Genomic DNA, 25,015 nt, shown 5'->3' on the forward strand with positions numbered 1-25,015 from the left:
CCCCAAAATGATGTCTGCAGCTAAGATGTCGAACCAGAAATCCTAGGGAATTACCTTTCTTGACTGTTATTACTGGATACAATCTATCACCAATCAACCTGATTCAGGGAAGAGGTTGTGCATTATAAGAGGATCACAGCTGCCCTTTGATCTAGCAAAATCTCTTCCTTCATTTACCCACTAAAATAAAATTTAGTGCAGAGCAGGTGATAAATATCATATGTAATTTGAAAGAAAATCTTATAAAATTAGTGAATGGATGGATGTGCTCATTAATACAAACAGAAAGTCCAATATCAGCAAAGGACAGGATTGGGAAGCAGATGCACAGTGTAAAGAGTCATCACAGTAGGCTGATGTGGGGCAGTAAGAAGGTACCCTACTTCCTATGTAAAGTCATTAGCTACCAAAAGGGTCATCCCAATGATACTGTCCAGGCTCAATAACATCCTGAATTCAGAGCTCTAAATAACTATTTTGAAAGATAGGTTCAAGAGAATTATCCCCTTAATCCTCAGAGAGGGAAAGAAATCATTCTCTGTATTCTCTAGACTCAGAAGGTAAATTATAGTAGAAGAAATAGGACTTTTGAGTTACACAGATCTGGACTTGAACTACAGTTGTGTTACTTTATAGTTACAATCTAATGCAATTTACCAAATGTTTCTGACACTTTATTCTTCACCAGTAAAATGTATTCCTTAAGTCATTCATACATGTTTCAGTAAGACAAATGAGACCTTATGTGTAAAACTGCTGTCATGATACCTGATACAATGGACTCACTCTAAAACAATACCTATTATTGCTATTATTCTCTTTACTCATTCTCTGAAATTACCCCAAGAGGTGCCATGGTCCCTGACTGTTCTCCAAAACCTGAGATGAAGTTTTTCTCATCCATTAAGGAATGTGTGTCACTAGGGCTTGATGAAGAATGGCCTTCATTATCTATTGAGCACTTTGTAAATATCATGCAGTGCTGCCTTCAATTTCAATGCATCATATAAATTTTCCACTAGAAATGTTAGCAGTGAAAACATGTTACTATAAAAATCAAGAGACTTTTGGAGGAGGTGAAACTATATGGACTCTCTTAACAGAAGCCACAAAACAGTATGCTTTGATCATACTAATAGAATTTCCTGCAGTCTGAAGTATGAATTTTTATGATCAGAGCAGGGTAGACCGATAGACAATAGCTGAATCTCCATTAGAGGATTTGTCGGTGTAAGAGAATGTCTTAGATAACTGAAGCAGAGAAATCATAAGAAGCACTGAGTGACATCCCCAGCCACAGTTACAATTATTAAAAGACTCATGTCTCATAAAGGTACTTGAGTGCACCTAAGTGATATAAGGAAATATAACAAAAACTTGGCTGAAATGTATGTTTGTTTTTCCTTGTGGTCCCTTGCAGCATTTTAGTTGACTGGCATCCTTTGTTTTATAATTCATTCCTTGAAGTGCTGTGGGATGCTGACCAAGGTATTGTATTACGTAGGGGATTTATTTCTCTTACAAGGGACTTGTCTATCAAATCACATCAAGCAGCTATCATGTCTTCAGATTATCTGCACTATATTGAAAAAAAAGTACACTGACAGCTTTAGTGAGAGCAGCCACAAGTTGGTTATTTCCCCAAAGAGTTAGACACAATTTTGTTAATATAATTTGAATTTTATACACTTTACTACCTATACAGCTGGTGAATATTGATGTTCTGCCAAACTACCATAAGAATCCAGAAAGAAAAAAGACCCAAGTGTAACAATCATGAGTGAAGGAGGAGAAAGCAGTCACATGCCACTCCTGAAGTCATGTGTCACTCACTTTTAAGGTGATTTCTATTTTCTTTCATTTCTCACTGCTAAGAAACACATTTTCAACTGCCATCACATGTGAGCATAAGTGATCTTCTAATATCTTCAATATATAATATTAAAGATTCATGCGAATTAACAGATATATTTGTAATAAATACATATTTGTTACAAAAGTGTTTCCCCCAATACCTAAAAATTATTGGGACCCAATATACATTGAAATTACAGAATAATTTTGTATCAGTGACTATAACAAAGGTGACATAATGAAGTGATGATAAAGAAGAGTCAATTTAAGTTAGATAGTAGGCAGATCTTCCTATAAAAGTTGTGAGACCCAGACTTGATAACTGAGCTAAACTTTGATGTTTGGAAGCACAGAAATATTTAAAACAGGGACATCTGTGATTCCCTGTTAAATAAATCATTTTATTATTCTCTTTTAGACATAACCCCCTCCAGAGTAGGCTCTCTACTGCTCACTGCTGTACTTTCTGCAGTACACCTAGTACTCAGATTGGACAAAATCATCAATACAGGTGCACCTGCTGTATGGAGCCAATGGCCAATGTTTGTATATTAGATATCAGGAGAGATAAGAATCATTGGTAATCTGTAAAATGAAGCTTTGGAAAAACAGGGTTTTGAAAACTGACTCTATCCCAGAAAAGCAATGATGTGTTCATAGAGAATATTTTCCCCAAATAGAGTGATATGTGGAAATTATGCATCAACAAATATTTACTCATTTTCAGTCTGAAACAGAACATGATAACAATGTCGACCCCAAGAGACACTGGATGCTGAAAAGAATTACACCAAGAATTGGATAAAGAATTTTCAAAATATCATTCCAACAACTGTCTGAGGACAAGAATGGCCAGTAGAGCACCTGTGATACTAGGCTGTTATTTTAAAGGATTACTGATATATGGATAGGGAAAAGGGGTTAATTTTTCATTTTTTTAAAAATTTAATGAAAAAGCAATCAATATAAAAACTGATTGACATCCACAGACTTTATCTGAATATTCAGTTTTCAGATGGTTTTACTTTACCTCATTTTATTGTAAAAGCTGATGGAAAATAAGCAATCCTGTCACAAAATGGATTATTATGAGACGTTAATGAAATGAACCAGAATCTGAATACATGGATTTGAGAACACATCATGGTGAGTCTTCTTTTACCTGATCTGACAATTATTAAACCATCTTTTTTTTTCCCAGATAAAAATGAAGGCACATCTAGGAGTAAGAGTTAGCATTCATATTTACAGAAGGAATGAAAATAGAAACAATCAAGGCATTACATATCAAAACACGGAACACTTTGAATGAAAGCAGATAAAGAAAAATGCAATTTTCCCAATGAATATGCAAACTTGAATTTAATATTAAATATTAATATTAATGGAACAGAAGAGCTACAATTTTCCATCCAAACTAACTGCTTTTGATGATGCGTGGGAGGAGAAAAAAAAAGGCTTTTAAGAATTTCCTTTTCACCTGATTAAGCTATCTTGAATAGAACTCATAAGCTCTTGGGGGGGCTTCAAAGAAAAAAAAGCAAATTGATTTTATAGCTGTAGTTCCAACTACAGGCATAAATCCACTCCTCCCGCCTTCACATATTTATGCAGAAAAAGAAAAAAATTAACTGTGCTGTCAGCGGTATCACATAATCTTTGCTTTTCATTATAAATGTTTTTATGCACAAGGCTATCTCAACATCTTTTTCTTAGATTATAGCTTTAGAAGGTTTTTAATTGAAAAATATGGGTAATTTTGAAGTCAGAAAAACAAAGTACCAATTACTAAGAGAACTAATTATTGCCTTCTTTTCCTAAGAAGATGTGTTACTTTAATAGATACACACAGTATGGGTCTCCATCCACAGTGCAAGACAAGTGGGAATTTCCATAGCTCTAAGGTTTGAGAACAGCTGAGCTGCAAACATACTGGGAAGAGTATAAAAGCTCCTGCTGGGGGTTTTAACTGGCAGAGTTTTCAAAGATCTGTGTTTTTTTTTCCCCCAGTACAGGTACAGCACATAATTACAACAATGTACCAAATTCAATTCTGTGGGAGGCAGATTGAAGGACAAGTCAGTGGGAAGCTATGCAGCCAATCTACCCCCCTAAAGAAAAGGATTATTGATCCTAGAAGGTGTGGGAGGTAACATAACACTCTTCCCAGGAAATCTGCCTCTAGATACAGGAAAGGTCCCTAGATTTTTTTTTTTGTTTCTTCTTTCTTCTCTTTTCTTTTTTTTATTTCTTTTTAAGTCATGACATGTGAAAACAACCAAATCCAATGATATTCTTGCCTTGAGAACACCATGAACAGTATGAAAAGGCAAAATGATAGGACACTGAAAGAGGAACTCACCACGTCGGTTGGTGCCCAATATGCTATGGAGATCAGTGGAGAAACAACTCCAGAAAGAATGAGGGGATGGAGCCAAAGTAAATACAAAACCAGTTGTGGATGTGACTGGTGATAGAAGCAAGGTCCAATGCTATAAAGAGCAATACTGTATAGGAACCTGGAATGTTAGGTCCATGAATCAAGGCAAATTGAAAGTGGTCGAACAGGAGATGACAAGAGCAAACATCGACATTCTAGGAATCAGCGAACTAAAATGGACTGGAATGGGTGAATTTAACTCAGATGATCATTATATCTACTACGGTGGGAAGGAATCCCTTAGAAGAAATGGAGTAGCCATCATAGTCAACAAAAGAGTCCGAAATGCAGGACTTGGATGCAATCTCAAAAACAACAGAATCATCTCTGTTCAATTCCAAGGCAATCGATTCAATATCACAGTAATCCAAGCCTATGCCCCAACCAGTAACACTGAAGAAGCTGAAGTTGAACGGTTCTATGAAGACCTACAAGACCTTTTAGAACTAACACCCAAAAAAGAAGTCCTTTTCATTATAGGGGAATGGAATGCAAAAGTAGGAAGCCAAGAAACACCTGGAGTAACAGGCAAATTTGGCCTTGGAGTACAGAATGAAGCAGGGCAAAGGCTAATAGAGTTCTGCCAAAAGAACACACTGGTCATAGCAAACACCCTCTTCCAACAACACAAGAGAAGACTCTACACATGGACGTCACCAGATGGTCAACACCAAAATCAGATCGATTATATTCTTTGCAGCCAAAGATGGAGAAGCTCTATACAGTCAGCAAAAACAAGACAGGGAGCTGACTGTGGCTCAGATCATGAACTTCTTATTGCCAAATTTAGACTTAAATTGAAGAAAGTAGGGAAAACCACTAGACCATTCAGGTATGACCTAAATCAAATCCCTTATGAATATACAGTAGAAGTAACAAATAGATTTAAGGGACTAGATCTGATAGACAGAGTGCCTGATGAACTATGGACAGAGGTTCGTGACATTGTACAGGAGACAGGGATCAAGATCATCCTCATGGAAAAGAAATGCAAAAAAGCAAAATGGCTGTGTGAGGAGGCCTTACAAATACCTGTGAAAAGAAGAGAAGGGAAAAGCAAAGGAGAAAAGGAAAGATATTCCCATTTGAATGCAGAGTTCCAAAGAATAGCAAGGAGAGATAAGAAAGCCTTCCTCAGCGATCAGTGCAAAGAAATAGAGGAAAACAATAGAATGGGAAAGACTAGAAATCTCTTCAAGAAAATTAGAGATACCAAGGGAACATTTCATGCAAAGATGGGCTCGATAAAGGACAGAAATGGTAGGGACCTGACAGAAGCAAAAGATATTAAGAAGAGGTGGCAAGAATACATAGAAGAACTGTACAAAAGAGATCGTCACGACCCACATAATCACGATGGTGTGATCACTCACCTAGAGCCAGACATCCGGGAATGTGAAGTCCAGTGGGCCTTAGAAAGCATCACTACCAACAAAGCTAGTGCAGGTGATGGAATTCCAGTTGGGCTATTTCAAATCATGAAAGCTGATGCTGTGAAAGTGCTGCACTCGATATGCCAGCAAATTTGGAAAACTCAGCAGTGGCCACAGGACTGGAAAAGGTCAGTTTTCATCCCAATCCCAAAGAAAGGCAATGACAAAGAATGCTCAAACTACTGCACAGTTGCACTCATCTCACATGCTAGTAAAGTAATGCTCAAAATTCTCCAAGCCAGGCTTCAGCAATACATGTACCATGAACTTCCAGATGTTCAAGCTGGTTTTAGAAAAGGCAGAGGAACCAGAGATCAAATTGCCAATATCCGCTGGATCATCGAAAAAGCAAGAGAGTTCCAGAAAAACATCTATTTCTGCTTTATTGACTATGCCAAAGCCTTTGACTGGGTGGATCACAATAAACTGTGGACAATTCTGAAAGAGATGGGAATACCAGACCATCTGACCTGTCTCTTGAGAAACCTGTATGCAGGTCAGGAAGCAACAGTTAGAACTGGACATGGAACAACAGACTGGTTCCAAATAGGAAAAGGAGTCCGTCAAGGCTGTATATTGTCACCCTGCTTATTTAACTTATATGCAGAGTACATCATGAGAAACGCTGGGCTGGAAGAAACACAAGCTGGAATCAAGATTGCCAGGAGATATATCAATAACCTCAGATATGCAGATGACACCACCCTTATGGCAGAAAGCAAAGAACTAAAAAGTCTCTTGATGAAAGTGAGAGAGGAGAGTGAAAAAGTCAGCTTAAAGCTCAACATTCAGAAAACTAAGATCATGGCATCTGATCCCATCACTTCATGGGAAATAGATGGAGAAATGGTGGAAACAGTGTCAGACTTTACTTTTTTGGGCTCCAAAATCACTGCAGATTGTGACTGTAGCCATGAAATTAAAAGACGCTTACTCCTTGGAAGCAAAGTTATGACCAACCTAGATAACATATTAAAAAGCAGAGACATTACTTGGCCAACAAAGGTCCGTCTAGTCAAGGCTATGGTTTTTCCATTGGTCATTTATGGATGTGAGAGTTGGACTGTGAAGAAAGCTGAGCACTGAAGAATTGATGCTTTTGAGCTATGGTGTTAGAGAAGACTCTTGAGAGTCCCTTGGCCTACAAGGAGATCTGACCAGTCCATCCTAAAGGAGATCAGCCCTGGGTGTTCATTGGAAGGACTGATGTTGAAGCTGAAACTCCAATACTTTGGCCACCTCATTGGAAGAGTTGACTCATTGGAAAAGACCCTAATGCTGGGAAGGATTGGGGGCAGGAGGAGAAGGGGAGGACAGAGGATGAGATGGCTGGATGGCATCACTGACTCTATGGACATGGGTTTTGGTAAACTCTGGGAGTTGGTGATGGACAGGGAGGCCTGGCATGCTGCGATTCATGGGGTCGCAAAGAGTCGGACACGACTGAGCGACTGAACTGAACTGAATTGAATCATATGGCTGTTAAAAAAAGAAAGAGGTAAAGAAAGTTTGGAGAAAGCTTATCAGCCCAGTCACTGTCTCAGGTAAGTTTATCTTTTTTTCAAAAATTCAAAGCCTGATTCTTCCCTAGTCTTGCCAGTTTTACTGTGTGTGTGTGTGTGCGTGTGTGTGTTTGATGAGATTTTAGAGAATATTGCAAGAGTAATCACAATTCTGGTATATGTACATTCCTAACAGATGAGATTTTGTTTTTATCATCCAGGAAGTTATACAATAATGAAAATTCTAAAGGACATTGGCAAGGTGATAGAGTAAAATTAGGGAACATTATTTACCACTAGAGAAGGCAAAGGAAGAAAAGGACTCAATAAGCAGTCTAAACTCTTCAATGTTTAAGTACTAAATAGATACAGAATTAGACAGGAATAAAAAGAGCCCACTTGATTTTGCATTCAAGCTAATACATTCAACAAACATTGGTAAGTATATCATGTGAATTAAATCAATATAATACAGACATTTAAAGAAGTTGTAATCTAGCAGGGGTCATTCAGTAAAAAAACCTTGGGATTAAACATTTAATTAAAAACCATGATAATTTTGAGAAAGTAAAAGAAAAAAAAAGGTGCTCTGAGAGAGTTTAATAGGGAGACCTAATAAGTAAGTGCAAGCATAATGGGGAGAAAAATTTAAGCAGAGACTCAAGGAATAAGCAGGAGCGAGGCATGCAGGAGTGGGAGTAAGAGGGAGCAGCGTGTGTAATGGTCCAAAGACAGGAAAGAGCATGGTAGATTCAAAAAACAATGCACCGATGCTTTAAGCAGATAAATAATGATGCAACATAAATGTACTTTAGAAATGTCACGCCAAGGGCTGTGCCGAGACTGATTTGGAAAAAGGTCAAAAGCGTAAGTGGAGAAAACAGGCTAAAAGTATATTATAATGGTTAAGGGAAAGATGATGCTGGCTTGGATTACAGTAGTAACAGCACAGAAGACAAGTCAGTAGATCGACTGTGTATTTTAGATACAATTAGGAGTTAATTAATGATCTCTCCTAGATCAGTTTCAATGCATTATTTAATGCAGAATTCTGATTGCTGTTTCCTGTATAGTAAGTAACTAGAGGCAAGGAAGTAGAAAACGAAAAGAGACTAGTGTTTGAAAAAGATCATGCTAGGTAATGAAGAGAGGGCAGGATTTATCATGGACCTCAGGGCCAGTGAAGGGTTTTTTTATTCATCCATCCATTCAGCTATCCCTTCATACATTTTTGGGGCAATGAATGACTTAAGAAGATTCTTATTTCTGAAGAGAAGGGCAGCGTGGAGACTGAGGAACTGAAGAGGCAACAGACAAGTAGAACAAAAGTAGGCAGGGGATAATTAATGCCTTACACAGAGATAAGTAAATTAGTACGTAGTAGACTATTTCACACACACATGCACATGTGCACATAAGCACACACCAGTTCAGTACAGTTGTTAAAATCAGTCCATGACATCAGACTGCCTGGGACTAAATTCTGTACCTACTACTATGCAACTGTGAACAAGGCCCAAAACCTCCCTTGACCTCACTATCCTCATCTGTAACATGGAGTCAACAATAATACCAGTCTCATAGGGCTGTGAGGAATTCATGAGATGGTGCGTGTAAAAACACTTAGCATGGCATAGGACATAGTAACACCTCAATACACTCTTATTTCTATCACTAACAACAACAACAACAATAGTATTTGTCATAATAAATAAAGTATCCCTTTTTCTGAGGTTTGACAGAGAGGAGGTTAACACAAGATATGGATAGAGATAACAACTGTGGGTAGAAGAGATACTGTTCTAGCACCTATTTGCTTTCTCATTTCCCTGGTAAGAGATTAGGTTGTCTGTAGATTGAAAAGAATGGGAAGGGGAGGGAGAAAAGACTTGAAGAAAGCAGGTAAGACATGGTAGAGCCGCTATAGAAAAAAGAACAGACCACTGAATTAAGAACAAATAAAATAACTGCTGAAATGGCAATGAGAGTCCCGCCGAGGTAAAAGCTAAAATGTCATAAAGACACCAATTCACTCAGTTCGCCAAAGAGAACAGGGAGACATAAAGTCAGAGAGTTAGAGGCACAAAGAGAATGTGAAGGAGCTCAGGATTTTATTCTGTAAACTCTGGGAGACACTGAAGGGTTTCAATATAGAAATCACACAATGAATATACACTTTCAAGAAGACTAAACTAAAAATTTTGATGGCGGAAGAAAGCAAAATGAAGACAATAAGTTTGGGACCTTTCTCATTTGGGCAGAGGATTCTATAGATCCCCAAAGTTGTCCTAAATGTAGGCTGTCCATATATTTCCAGGATTAAAAAGTATTTGGACATTTCCACAGAGAAGGGAATTTAATTTCAGCATAGACTTGAAGAAATATATTTGAACACAATTTTTACTTTGAGATCTAAACTATGCTATTTTTAATCTCAGGCTCATACTTAGTATTAATAATTGTCTTAAAATTCAATAAACACTTATCTACTGGCTATTATATACAAGATATACATGCTTACATATGTGGTTAAAAGACTAAGTTATATCATTATTTCAAGAAACTTTTCGCTAGATATGAGACTATCTAAACTTTATTTAGATCAGGCAAATCCTGACTGATACTGTGTTAGATAATTTACATAGCATAAACTACTTAGAAATGTCCTTGACTATCTTCCGTATAGATGTGTAGCTAAGGATGGGGACAGTAAATAAGAGGACCAAGTGACTTCATGCTCACAGCCCCAGAATTATTTATGGCTGCATGCATAAACACGAAATCTCTTTCCTTTCCTATTTTGCTTTGAGTTCAGAAGGTATATTGCTCTTTATGTCGCCAAACTTCATTTCCTCAGTGTAGTACCAAGGATATTCCTCTTGAAGGACTTGCTTGGCAAACTAATACATCTTCCAAGATAAACTGCATTCAGGAAAAAAATGGCTTCGGAGAAACTGCAGTGTACCTACTGTAAAACTCATAACCATCATGCCATCATGACACAGCTGAATTTTCAGAATGTATGTAACTTTGCTTCAATTATAATATGAATTCCAGTAGCTTAAATTTTAAGTGTGGACTTCGGTCTAGAATATTTTATTATTTAATATTGTGTTAAAGTATTGCTACTTAATAAACAATATCTGGCAAGTTTAGTTAATTTGCCTAGTTCAAAAATAAGAGATACAGTTTTTTCAGGTATCTATACATGCTCTATTTCACCCTAAATATACATTCCTGATTTGCTTTTCAAGGATTTGACAGAACCCTCCTACACCAGCATATGCAGTGCTATATCTGAGAACTAATAAACTCTAAATATGGGTAAGCAGTTATTGCATATGTTTAAAAGGAATGTTCTCTATCACATTTTGACTTTAAACAGGATTTTTAAATTGCAGAGTAGCAAATCAGGTCGAATCAAATGTATTACTATTAAAGAGGTTATAAAATATTTTGGATGAAGCAGAGTATTTGACTATTAGGTGCAATGGTAATTTTTAAAAGTCTTAGTATGCAGATGGAAAATGGTCAGAGAGCCAGAGTAAAACTGAAAGCTGTAATAGAACTGTTTATTCATATGGGACCAAACTTGAATTGAACACTGAGTCAAAAATAGCTTTTCTCTAGGAAATTAAATAAATCATCATACCCATCATCTTTTTGTCAATTATTTGAATAGCAGTTTTGAGGAAAGCTTGAAACATATATATATGTATGTATGTATGTAACTATAGTTTTAATACATAATCTATACCTAGTCTTATTTTATACCTTTTAAAATGAAGAGAAGAAAACATAATTCATTTCAGTAATTATTTAACCACACTAAAGCACAAAATATATTTATGAAATTTTATTTCCAGCTGAAACTGTGTATTTAATGGTTTTAATCAATTAATGACACTCTACAGGAAATCTGAAAAATTTTGTCTTTTTTTCTGATACAATATATACCATTCAAAAGAGACTCTAGAATATTTCTACTTATTTATAACAGTTTCCACCTTTCCACCTTTAAGAAGCCTAACTTCATTAAAAAGCCAAATTCTAATAGCAAGATCTAAATAGAAGGAAAAATAGTCAATATAATAACATGTTATTTTTATATATTAATATTAATATCAGCATTGATATAGAGGAAGATCCCTGAGATATTGTGAGGTATTTCATAATGTAGATCTTCTTTATTTTTCAATAATATTGTAAGTAATAAGGTTTTTTTTTTTTCCGACAGCCAATGTTACATAAGTTACATAGTTAGTTACACAGTAGAAAAAAACATAAATATAAGCAACTGAAATGTCTTCCCCCCCATCCCCACTGCCCGTTTCTGTTAAGCGTTACCTCCAAGCTGAGTCTGTGGGCCCTTAGGCTAGATACATACCACAACTCCAAACTGTTCAGGTTCACAGAGGTCATCATATTCACTCTTCAGCTCTGCTAGTTCATTGAGTACCTTCTGCTCAGGAAGATGTTTTACAAGGTTCTAAAAAGAAAAGTTTAGTATTTCATTATTAGGATTATAAAAGATATATTAACAACTCTAAAAGTGATTAACTAGCATAGTGGATAAATTTCTGATTGTGGTTCTGTCACAGTATCAGTCTATCTTCCCCTTCTCCCCAAAAACTTAACCAAAAAACAGCTACAATTAAATGTGAATAAATACATAGAAGTGCTTGGTTTCTCTGCACTATAGTATATAAATGTTAAATTAAAAAATCATATGACAATAAATAACATTACAAAATTGACTAATTTTCAAGTCTTAAACACATATCATAATTTTAAGATTTATTTCCTGTCATGATAATTAGTCAATCTATAAAAAAACAGAAAAATACTATGTAGAATTTACTCATGTGCAGTAATAATAATCATCAACTATACTCTTCAATATTGGCAAAAGTTGGAATCATTTTCAATCTTACAAACCGCATCAAGCCTATAAAAATAATCTCCCACTATTTATAATATTTTTATTTTTTTCTATTCTGTTCTTCTATGTGATTTTCAATTTCTAAAACAATTATCAAAGAAAGAAGCCTAGCTTTGGCCCCTACAGTCCACACATCATTTTCCCAGCTATTTCAACTTTATCGCCTCAAAGTTGGCCACATCTTGGTCCAACACTGAGTCTGAGGGACAAGTGTACAACCCAATTTAAAACTGTCTTTCAGATAAAACTATTAAAACCATCTTTCTGATATCTTTCAGATAGTTCACTTAAAAACTATCTTTCAGAACAACTTAAATATATACACATACACAAACACACACACACACAAGCGCACACATATACACACACACACACAATGTATATGTGTGTTAGTCGCTCAGTTGTGCCTGACTCGTTGCGACCCTATGGACTGTAGCGCATCAGGCTCCTCTGTCCACGGGATTCCCCAGGCAAGAATACTGGAGTGGACTGCCATTCCGATCACTGTGAGGATAATGCCTGAGATGCAAAAGGGAATGGCTGATGCCAGGGTGAGCAATGGGGAACCCCGTTCTCCAGAATTCAGAGATGTGCACTCTGGTTGGTTTGGTAGATGCTTGCCTTGGTTTCAACACTCTCTGGTTGTAGCAGCTTTCCCTAATGGCATCTATTAGAAGATTTAAACAGGCAGAAACACCTCTACTGCCTTTTGGGACCAGACAACTAAGGAAATCTTTGTGAGATCTAGGTGGCACTAGTGGTAAAGAACCCGTCTGCCAATGCAGGAGACATAACAGACACAGGTTTGATCCCTGGGTTAGGAAGATCCACTAGGAGGAGGGCATGGCAACCCACTGCAGTATTCTTGCCTGAAGAGTCCACATGAACAGAGCAGCCTGATGGGCTAGTCCATGGGGTCACAAAGAGACAGACATGACTGAAGCGACGTAGCATGCATTGTCAGATCACTTGCTGACTGAAGAGATAATGAAACCCAAACTAGAATGACCACACACAAGGAATACCGTCCACAGAAAACAAAAATCAGCTGTCTTTAAGGGGTGGCATAATAAGATTCCCAAAGTTATAATATATTCAAATTTCCAGTTCTCAACAAAAATATTACAAAGAATGAGAAGAAACAATAAAGCATGGCGGATGCAGGGAAAAAAGAATTTGACAGAAATGATTCCTGAAGAAGTTCAGAATTTAAAGTTATAAATCAAAAATATTAAATAAACTATTTTAAACATGCTCAATGAGCTAAAGGAAACCATGGACAAATAACTAAAGGAAAATGATATTATGAATACAATAAGAATAATAAAGACATAGAAATTACAAAAAGGAATCCAACAGAAATTCTGAAAGTGAAAAGTACCAATAACTGAAATTTAAAATGTACTATAGGAGTAGATATGGGCAGGCAGAGGAAAGGAGCAATGAACATGAAGGTAAGGAAACTGATGTTATTAGGTCGAAGGAACAGAAAGATAAAAGAATAGAGAAAAATAAACAAAGCATGAGGGATCTATGGGACACCAAGATACCAACCTGTATATCACAGGATTCCCAAAAGAGAAAGGGAAGAAAAAATATTTGAATAATGATTGAAAACTTTCCAAATCCGATGGAATACGTAAATACACACACCCAAGAAGCTCATTAATGCCAAGCAGGACATCAAAGAACTATGAGACACTTTTTAATCAAAGTGCCAAATGTAGAAAATGATAATTTTTAAAGCAGCAATAGAGAAGTGAATTGTCACATTTAAGAAATCCTCAATAGGATTATTATATGATTTCTCCCACTGGAGTCAAAAGGTAGTGGGATAACATAAGTGCTGAAATAGAAAACTATCAACAAGAATTTTATACCCACAAAAACCATCTTCTAAGAATAAAAAACTAAGACATTTCCAAATTAACAATAACAACAACAGCAACAAGAAAAGAGATAATTTATCACTAGCAAGCCTGTTCTGTCCCCAAATACTAAAGGAGGCCTTACAAGCAGAAATTAAAGGGCAGTAAACAAAATTATGTGTCAATTATACCTCAATAAAACAAGCAAATAAATAAACAAACATACTGCTATATGCAGTCTACATGCTTTCAATAAAAAGATACAAAGTGATTGAAAGCAAAAGCATGGGAAAAAATATGGCATGCATATAGTAGCCAAAAAAAAAAAGTGAGGTATGTATATTGTTGTCAATTTAAAATTGTCACTTTAAATCACAAAAAGGTCACAAGAGACAAGTATATTATATATTAATAAAAGTTTCAACCCATCAAGAAGATATAATTATTATGAACACATTCCTATCCAAGAACCAAGCTCCAAAATACATGAAGTAAAAACTGACAAGAGTTGAAGAAAGAAATAGACAGATCTAAAATAATAGTTGGAAGGCGGGGGTGATTCAACATATAAAAATATGATGATCTTTTACTTTTATCTAGTTTATTTCACTTTTTCTATTTTCTATTTCTATTTCATTTAGTTAATGTCCTCCAATTTGTCTCTCTCTCTCTTTTTTTTGATGTTCTTTTTCAAGCCTTTATCAAATGTAAGTAGAAAAGCTTTTGTATACATATATAAAATATGTATAATATATATATTTTAGAAAACTTATGATTTCTTGCCTAACTAAAAAAATTATGACATTTTGATTCCACTTTGACTTAGTATGAATAGAATGCTAGATTTCTAATTTAAAAATAGATATACAATAAGCAACAAAGGTTTACTGTATAGCATAGGGAATTATAGTCAATATCTTGCAATAACCTATGATAGAAAATAATTTCAAAAATAATATATGCATATTTGGATAACTGAATCAATTTGCTGTGTACCTGAAACATTGTAAGTCAACTAAACTTCAATAAAATATATATATATATATAACAAAAAAAAAAGCAAGCCAAAACTTTCATTATTGTGACTTAATTATATTTGGGGTGGGAAAATTATGCAAAGCTATTTGCACTTTTAATCTTTTGCCACTTTTTTTTTTTCCATATTGAACTCATCCAACCTAATAAATACAGAAAAAAAGCATAGGAAGGAATCTGGCTAAGCTAAAATTGCATGGTCTCTAATTCTTTTGTGATGTGAGCCCTCAGTAATGCAGATTTATATCATCCAATGAGTTAACATCCTATTTTGTAGAATGTTTAAAAACAGTGTTTATTTCTCTTTGTCCAAAAAAAAAAAAAATCAACCAGTGTAATATGCCACATTAATAGAATAAAGGGAAAACATCTCACATGATCATTTCAACTAATACATTAAAAGCATTTGACAAAATCCAACACATATTTGTGAGAAAAAAAATGTTCTTTAAACTAGGAATAAAAGCAAACTTTCACAACATGATAAAGACCATATAAAAAGATGTCACAGTTAATATACTCAATGGTAAAAGACTGAAATCATATCTGTTAAGAACAGGAACAAGGCAAGGATGAATGCTTACAACACATCTATCCATCATACTACTAACCAGAGCAATTAGACAAGAAAGAGAAATAAAAGGCATTCAAATTAGAAAATAAAAACAATTGTCTCTGTTTACAGATGACGATTTTATATGAAGAAAACACTAAATAATCCAACAAAAAAACTGAAAGAGCTAATAAATGTAAAATCAGTTGTGTACTATAATCTGAAAGGAAATCAAGAAAACAATTCCATTTACAATAGCATTTTTTAAAGCACCTATAATGAGATACCATTTCTACAATGCCCACTAGAATGGCTATTGTCCAAAAAGTGGGAAATAAAAACTGTTCGTAAGGATGTATTAAAACAGGAACTCTTATGCATTGCTGGTTGGAACGTAAAATGGCACCAGCACTGTGGAAAACAGCTTGGTGGTTTCTTAGAAATTAAAAACAGAAGTAGCCGTATGATCCCACAATTCCATCTTGTGTATGTAACAGAAAGAACTGAAAACAGCATCTCCAACAGTTATGTGTACACAAATGTTCATAGCATTGTTATTCAATAGTGAGAAAGCAGAAACAACCTACTTTTCCATCAACAGATATACTGATAAATGTGGTATATACATACAACAAAATATTATTCACTAGAAAAAGGAAGTTTCGACCCATGCTAAAACACTGATGAATCTTGAGAATTTTACGCTTAGTGAAATAAGATAGGCAAAAAAAGACAAATACTGTATGAATCCACTGATCTAGAATAGATTCTTAGACATGAGAGAAAAGAGGATACCAGGGGCTGGGGGCAGAGGGGAATGGGGAGTTACTGCTTAAAAGGATAGAATTTCTGTGTGGGATAATGAAAAAATTCTGGAAATAGTGGTGACATTTGAACAACAATTTAAATATACTTAACACTAGTTAAACTGTATATTTAAAAACAGGTTAAATAGTACACTATATATTATAAATGTTTCCAAATTAAAACAAAAAAAAAAAGAGTAGGCAATATATAACCTTATATGTCCCATGGAAAACAGCAGTATCTCAATCTACTTTTAAGTCCTCTTTGGTCTCTATTTATCTTTACTCTCCTCCCACTAATTTTGCATTTCCACTAAGCTCTATGCCTGCAACGGCACCCAGTGTGTACTGATTAGTCCAAAGATTTACAATATCAAGTCATTTGACCTAAAAGAAAAATCAATATTGATATAGCAATATAAAGATCAAATGAAATTAAGCCCAGCAACTACTATGCCTCATTAACATCATTTTTTTAATAGAATGGAAAGGTAAGTAAATACCAAGGTGTTGTTTCTACTTTTCTAGAATATTTCTGCTATATATATAAATTGTTTTTCAAAATTATTTCTCTGTTAATGGGATTTTTTGTGAAGTATGTTATTAAGGAAAACACAGAATCAGACTGGTAACTTTCATAATTTTCCCTACAGGGAAACTCAATTAGAAAGACTAAATATGTTGTTACCATTATTAAAAATATCAACTTTGCATATTTTCAACTCTCCATCTCAATTTTAAGTTTTAACTGTGAAAATAACTATTATAGAATGAATCAAGCCTATAATAGGATTTTAGCTCTGAATGTGAAACTTGTTGTTATTTTGCTTCTCTTCTAGCTGCAGATAACCTGTTAAGTCATCTTTAACTGCAGGCTCCCTGGCAGGTGACATTTCTTTTCTTTCTCTGTTCAGCTACATGAAATAATGAACACATTCGATGGGCTTAGATGTATTCTGATTCTGGATACGGTCTGTTGACTGAGTTACAAGCTTATATAGCTGTCAGTGTCTAGTAGATTCTATTTGCAAGTAATGTTTAGAATAAAACCCTCTCAATGTATGGTAGATACAGCCTATGTTATAGGACTTAGTGCTTAATGAACCTACTACATCTAGAAACCTATGTTTCAAGTGGCCATCATAGCCAATACCTGAAGATACCTCAGTACTTTTTCCATAAATACTAAAAAATGGAGCATAAGATCAGACATTAACAATGTTTTCATGCCCATCAAGTCCTTAATAGAAGAGGAAGGAGGGTTAGAAGAGAGAGGAAAGACAGAGCAGTACTCATTTGCCTCTATGCTCCTTCACTTATCTTCAAAAGTATGTCAAGAGAGAAAAATGTTCAATGCACAGTTTAAGAATAACGTGGACAGTCCTTGGAGTCAGGTGGAAGTCCATCTTTTTAGGCCTCCTGGAAGATCCATGCTAAGTCGCTTCAGTAGTGTTCAACTCTTTACAACTCTATGGACTGTAGTGCGTCAGGCTCCCCTGTCCATGGAATTTTCCAGGCAAGAATTCTGGAGTGGGTTGCCATTTCCTACTCCAGAGGATCTTCCGGATCCAGAAATCGAACCTGCGTCTCCTGCAATGCAGGCAGATTCTTTACTGCTGAGCCACTGGGGAAACCCCTGTCCTACCTAAAGGAAGGGAAGTGTGTATTATGCAATCAGGCTAGGCCCAGTAGGAAAGTCTGCATTTTGGAAAGGATCAAAGTGATTGTGAGTACAATAGTTGCTTCTTGGATGTGTCTCCAGGCCTGGCCTACCTACCCACTCATATGTCTGAGTGCTTGGTTATTTCGAAAATCAAGAATGTTAAAAAAAAAAAAAAGGAGACAAGGAAAGAAAAACATGTTTCTGTATCTTGCCATAGGACACTCCACACTCGTGGCATGTAGAGGGCTTCAGTACATAGCAGCTATGCTCCACGGGAAAATCCTCCCCTCTCCCCACTCACAATGGTGCCAAGGAAAGGGATCAAAATAGGAAATGAGGAAAATAACCCACAGCAGCTACGTGAAAGCTGACAAATTAGTTCATAAGATCTGGAAGATATTCCTTGAGAGCCATAGAAACATCTAATGGCGATAGTTTTTGAAAAGAGTTAAGGTCTTGCAACAGCAGCTAGGAGCAAGGGGAAGCAAACCACAGGTGAACAGATGTGGATCGGGCTAGTGTTTAAATGTCATATTGCCCAATTAAACAATCGTAAATAGCTTTTGTTTAGTTGCCATATTGATACTATGGCTACTTAAGATCTATAAACAAATTGCAAAGATGAGTTCAGACACCTCCTATACTGAAAGGGGAAAGCTGTTTGTAACAGCAGAGGCTAGAAATTATAAAATTTTAAAGACAACTTATATTCTGACAAATTGTGAATTAATAGGCAAATATCCTGCAAAGTTTCAACCCTTCTATTTTTCCCTCCTGCTGCTCCTACTTACTACTGAGCATCTTCTTTCAAACATTCTAAGATTTGTGTTTAAAAGATCAATTCTAGGTCAGTATGAAAATTTCATCTTAGAAAATGTCAATGAGCTGAAGTTCACAAAGAAAACAACAAAGGGGAAAACAGTTACTATGTCATCAAACGAGCACATTTTTCTTCCTCTTTTTATGCATCACAAATTCACTTTCTGATGACTGTCACAGTTATCTAAAGGGATTTCTCCTAAAAGATCATAGACTTTTAACTCCATTTTTTACATTTTTGCAATGACTCTACAATTCTTTCAAAACTTTATTTCCTTTAAATGTTAATTGCACACTTAAAGGTTAGTTAAGTGAAGGTACTGAACCATAATGCCCTTTCTTTCTTTCCAAAACATAACCTTTCTTTTTTGTCTTATATCTCATTAAGACATTTTAGTAGTAGGAAAGTCGAGTTAAGTTCACTGTGATTAAGTCCTGTTGTTCCCTACGTAAATGGATTGGGGCCAATATTTCTTTTTTTTTAATTTATTATTTATTCTTTTAAAATTATACCATTACAGTACATATATATATATATATATATACACACACACATACAGAATTCTATTTATATATAGGAAACAAACATATATATATATATGTATATATATATATTTATATATAGGAGACAAACATATATATATATATATGTATATATATATCAGTCGGAGAAGGCAATGGCACCCCATTCCAGTACTCTTGCCTGGAAAATCCCATGGACGGAGGAGCCTGGTAGGCTACAGTCCATGGGGTCGCTAAGAGATTTGGACATGACTGAGCGACTTCACTTTCACTTTTCACTCTCATGCATTGGAGAAGGAAATGGCAACCCACTCCAGTATTCTTGCCTGGAGAATCCTAGGGACGGCGGAGCCTGGTGAGCTGCCGTCTATGGGGTCGCACAGAGTCGGACACGACTGAAGCGACTTAGCATAGCATAGCATAGCAGAGCATTAGCATATATATCAGTATTATTTTAAACTTATGTTGTCAAAGATTTTATTTTGCAAAAAATTCAGAGAAGAAATGGATAAGTCTTGGATAAATCTCTGTGATCTTAACGTAAACTTCCTCCTATTTCACCTGGTCAAAAGCTCAGTCCCTAAACTACTATAATTTACTACACTTTGTGCAACACTTTCTCATGGCATGTCTTAAATTGTATGTGTGTATTTTAATGTTCTGAAATCACATTCATGCATTCTTGTTCTTCACTTTGAGTTAAAAGGCACACACTTTGATGCTGGGTCTGGTTCTATATTTATTCTGTACTTCATCCATCCATTCAGCTAGTATATACTAGCTGCCGACTCTGTGATTGCCACCACGTTACGCACTAGAGAGTCTGCCCTCATGAAAATTACAGGTCCAGGACTGTGTATACACCTGCCTACACAGTGAAACCATAATCAACATATGACTGACAGTAATTTGTGCTGCATTTGATCCAAGATACATTTCTTGTCAGGAGGTCATGCTGTAATTCCCTCTTTTGGTTTGGAATTCCTAACATTTCTGTAACTCCTAAAATAGACTATAAGCATCTGTTAAGATATATTTAAATGCTGACTAAATGGTCTAAAACTTTCAGGGGGAGGTTTTCTAAACCTCCTTGTGGAGCTACTCCTTTCAAAAAATGTTAGTTGATTAAACACAAGAATTGAAAACATGAGGAGAAAAGTCATGACCTCAGAGTATGACAATTATATCTAACAAAGAGGCAGGCTTTGACAGGTTTCCGACCAATTTGATCTTCAACTTGACCAGAGTAGGCATACTTTTCAATATCACCTCAGCAGTAATAGCACCAAATGAAAAGCTCCAGCCCTCAGCATACCTGCCAGTCGCAAAGTTCCATATTTCTAACCAACAGCCTGTCCTACTTCGACACACCATCATTACCGCAAATTCAACAAATCTAAAGGAAAATCCATCCTCACTCTGATCCCTTATCCCTGCCTTATCAGCTTCTCCTAAAGGCTCCATTCTGCCAACAGGACTGGCATCCTCTCTATCCTCTAAGCTTTCCAACTGCCGTTTGTCACTCAGTTACAAGTTCTGAGGGCTTCCTTGGTGACTTAGATGGTAAAGAACCTGCCTGCAATGCAGGAGACCTGGGTTTGATCCCTGGGTGGGGAAGATACCCTGGAGAAGAGAATGGAAACCACTCCAGTATTCTTGCCTGGAGAATTCCCTGGACAGAGGAGCCTGGCAGGCTCCAGTCCATGGGGTCGCAAAGAGTTGGACAAGACTGAGTGACTAACACTTTCCTGTTTCACTTTTTCACAAGTTCTGATGATTCTTTCTGTTAAAATCTCTTTGGAATTCAACCCTTATTTTACATTCTGCTGCCAAAAATCTGGGCCATAGAAATCATGTGTATCTAAACTTTCCTAAGTTCAGTTCAATTAAATTCATCAAAGTGTTCTCATTCTGTATTAGATTAATAGAGATCGTAGATATATTTACAACTTCTATAATAATAGAAAGAAAAATTGTGAATACTTTGTACATAAAAATTTCAACTCCCACTAATGTCATGATCCTATTTACAGAAACGTATTGCTTTCTAAAATAATTTGCATGATTTACAATTAATCTCAAAGATAATTACCAAAAGTATTCATTCCTTTGATGCTAATTATCATCTATTTTGTTTATGTTCCACTCTATACTCAAAAACAAAACTTGAAAATCATATTAAACCTTAAAGGTGATATTAAGAATTACAAAAAATATAGAGAATATACAGAATGAATGATTCACTATGAATATTAAATAGCATATGGGGTGGGTATGGACTTGTCTAAATGTAATATAGTCTAAGTACAAACAATATCCAGTTATAGACATATAACTCTCATGTATTTTGAACTAACATATTTCAAATTAAACACAAAATATCTTTTCATTGTGAGGATACAAACTGATATTCTCAGATATATAACAGAAGATTTATATTACTTAAAATAGGTGACAGGAGTATAGTATGTTGTTTATGGTATACAATGCTTTCATTAGATATCACCTTCTCATGGTCATGACAAATGAATAGAAGGATGCATTGCTATAAAATATTATATATAAATGTTTCAAAAGTTGAATCCTACCCCAATATCCAAGAGAACTATGTTGGGTAGGTTTGAAGTTTGAAGGCTACTAACATCTTACAGGTCCTGAAATGATAACAGTGCAATGTACTTTAGTGGAATATCGCAAAGGACAATCTAGAAATTTCATCCAAGTATATAGGTGTATGGTAATACAATATTTAATCATTTTGCATTAAGAACTCAGTGTTTTTTATCCACAATTTTTGTTTAGGCCTATGGAACAATGCAAACCAATGCAGACTATGAAAACTGAGTGTACCAGAGAATGGCCATATTGTTAAATGAAATGTGCCACATCAGAATGCCACAACTCCTATGAAAATCCAAAGGCAGAAACACTTCACTGTTTAGAAAGACAATCTATACACAAGCATGCTGCTGCTGTGGCTAAGTCGCTTCAGTCGTGTCCGACTCTGTGTGACCCCATAGACGGCAGCCCACCAGGCTCCCCTGTCCCTGGGATTATCCAGGCAAGAACACTGGAGTGGCTTGCCATTTCCTTCTCCAATGCATGAAAGTGAAAAGTGAAAGTTAAGTCTTACACTCGTGTCCAAATCGTAGCGACCCCATGGACTGCAGCCTACAAGGCTCCTCTGTCCATGGGATTTTCCAGGCAAGAGTACTGGAGTGGGGTGCCTTTGCCTTCTCTGACACAAACATGAGGTGGCTTCTTTTTCCAAAATCATCATAATACCGTAAATCATTCCAATTAGTCCAAAACAGTTGTAATAGAAACATACCTGACTGACTATTCTTAAGTATTTACTTCCCTTTTTTCATATAAGTACTGGTTATAGACACTTGCATCCAAAACAAATGTAAAAGCATACGGTTAGACTTTAGTTCAGTTCAGTCGGTCAGTCGTGTCCGACTCTTTGCGACCCATAAACTAGGACACCAGGAATCCCGTCCATCATCAACTCCCAGAGTTTACTCAAACTCATGTCCATCGACTCGGTGATGCCATCCAAACATCTCATCCTCTGTCATCCCCTTCTCCTCCTGCCCTCAATCTTTCCCAGCATCTGGGTCTTTTCCAGTGAGTCAGCTCTTTGCATCAGGTGGCCAAAGTATTGGAGTTTCAGCCTCAACATCAGTCCTTCCAATGAACATCCAGGACTGATCTCCTTTAGGATGGACTGGTTGGATTTCCTTGCAGTCCAAGGGACTCTCAAGAGCCTTTTTGAACACCACAGTTCAAAAGCATCAGTTCTTTGGTGCTCAGCTTTTTTTATAATCCAACTCTCACATGTATACATGACTATTGGAAAAACTATAGTCTTGACTAGATGGACCTTTGTTGACAAAGTAATGTCTCAAATATTTAATATGCTGTCTACGTTGGTCATAACTTCCCTTCCAAGGAGTAAGCGTCTTTTCGTTTCATGGTTGCAATCACCATCTGCAGTGATTTTGGAGCCCCAAAACAGAAAGTCAGTCACTGTTTCCACTGTTACACCATCTATTTGCCATGAAGTGATAGGACCAGATGCCATGATCTTAGTTTTCTCAATGCTGAGCTTTAAGCCAACTTTTTCACTCTCCTCTCTCACTTTCATCAAGAGGCTCTTTAGTTCTTCTTCACACTCTGCCATAAGGGTGGTGTCATCTGCATATCTGAGGTTATTGATATTTCTTCTGGCAATCTTGATTCCAGCTTGTGCTTCCAGCCCAGCGTTTCTCATGATGTACTCTGCATATAAGTTAAATAAGCAGGGTGACAATAGACAGCCTTGACGTACTCCTTTTCCTATTTGGAACCAGTCTGTTGCTCCATGTCCAGTTCTAACTGTTGCTTCCTGACCTGCATACAGGTTTCTCAAGAGACAGGTCAGATGGTCTGGTATTCCCATCTCTTTTAGAATTTTCCACAGTTTATTGTGATCCACACAGTCAAAGGCTTTGGCATAGTCAATAAAGCAGAAATAGATGTTTTTCTGGAACTCTCTTGTTTTTTCGATGATCCAGCAGATGTTGTCAATTTGATCTCTGGTTCCTCTGCCTTTTCTAAAACCAGCTTGAACATCTAGAAGTTCACAGTTCACGTATTGCTGAAGCCTGGCTTGGAGAATTTTGAGCATTACTTTACTAGCTTATGAGATGAGTGCAGTTGTGCAGTAGTTTGAGCATTCTTTGGCAATGCCTTTCTTTGGGATTTTCCAGTCCTGTGGCCACTATGTTGTTTTCCAAATTTGCTGTCATACTGACTGCAGCACTTTCACAGCATCATCTTTCAGGATTTGAAATAGCTCAACTGGAATTCCATCACCTCCACTAGCTTTGTTTGTAGTGATGCTTCCTAAGGCCCACTTGACTTCACATTCCAGGATATCTGCCTCTAGGTGAGTGATCACACCATCATGATTATCTGGGTTGTGAAGATCTTTTTTGTACAGTTCTTCTGTGTATTCTTGCCACGTCTTCTTAATGTCTTCTGCTTCTGTTAGGTCCATACCATTTCTGTCCTTTATTGAGCCCATCTTTGCATGAAATGTCCCCTTGGTATCTCTAATTTTCTTGAAGAGATTTCTAGTCTTTCCCATTCTATTGTTTTCCTCTATTTCTTTGCAATGATTGCTGAAGAAGGCTTTCTTATCTCTCCTTGCTATTCTTTGGAACTCTGCATTCAAATGGGTATATCTTTTCTTTTCTCCTTCGCTTTTCACTTCTCTTCTTAGTTATACCTTAGTTAGTTATATCTAAGTTATTCCTTAGGTTAAAGAAACCGGAAGTACATGTGAAGCATCTAATATCCTGAACATTTTGTGATACATCAAGTACCCATGCCAAGCTGACAACCTGTTTTTGTTTTAACTAAGCAGAAACAATATTTGGCATCTGCGGATCTTAAAACATACTGATCTGAATACAGTGGCAGATTAGCACTACCTAATATGTTTCTCCCAACTTTCTAATAAAAGAGTCATTGAGAAACTTTAGAAAAAACTTCTGTTTCTAGTTAGTTAGTTATCCTAATCAATTGGGTA

The 25,015-nt window shown here is 36.2% G+C and overlaps 1 protein-coding gene across 15 annotated transcripts in view; it reads right to left on the reverse strand.

Annotated features, from left to right (window-relative positions):
* DIAPH2 (diaphanous related formin 2) overlaps positions 1 to 25,015 on the reverse strand; it is a 952,992-nt gene that overhangs the window by 461,893 nt on the left and 466,084 nt on the right. For all 15 annotated transcript variants that reach the window (XM_081565323.1, XM_081565331.1, XM_081565339.1 and 12 more), the window contains one exon: positions 11,617 to 11,718. In XM_081565323.1, the coding sequence (XP_081421449.1) occupies positions 11,617 to 11,718 (102 nt within the window). The remainder of the gene's footprint in view (positions 1 to 11,616; positions 11,719 to 25,015) is intronic.

Source organism: Giraffa tippelskirchi, chromosome X (assembly GCF_054371585.1).
Source record: "Giraffa tippelskirchi isolate mGirTip1 chromosome X, T2T-mGirTip1v1.2.pri, whole genome shotgun sequence".
NCBI lineage: Eukaryota > Metazoa > Chordata > Mammalia > Artiodactyla > Giraffidae > Giraffa > Giraffa tippelskirchi.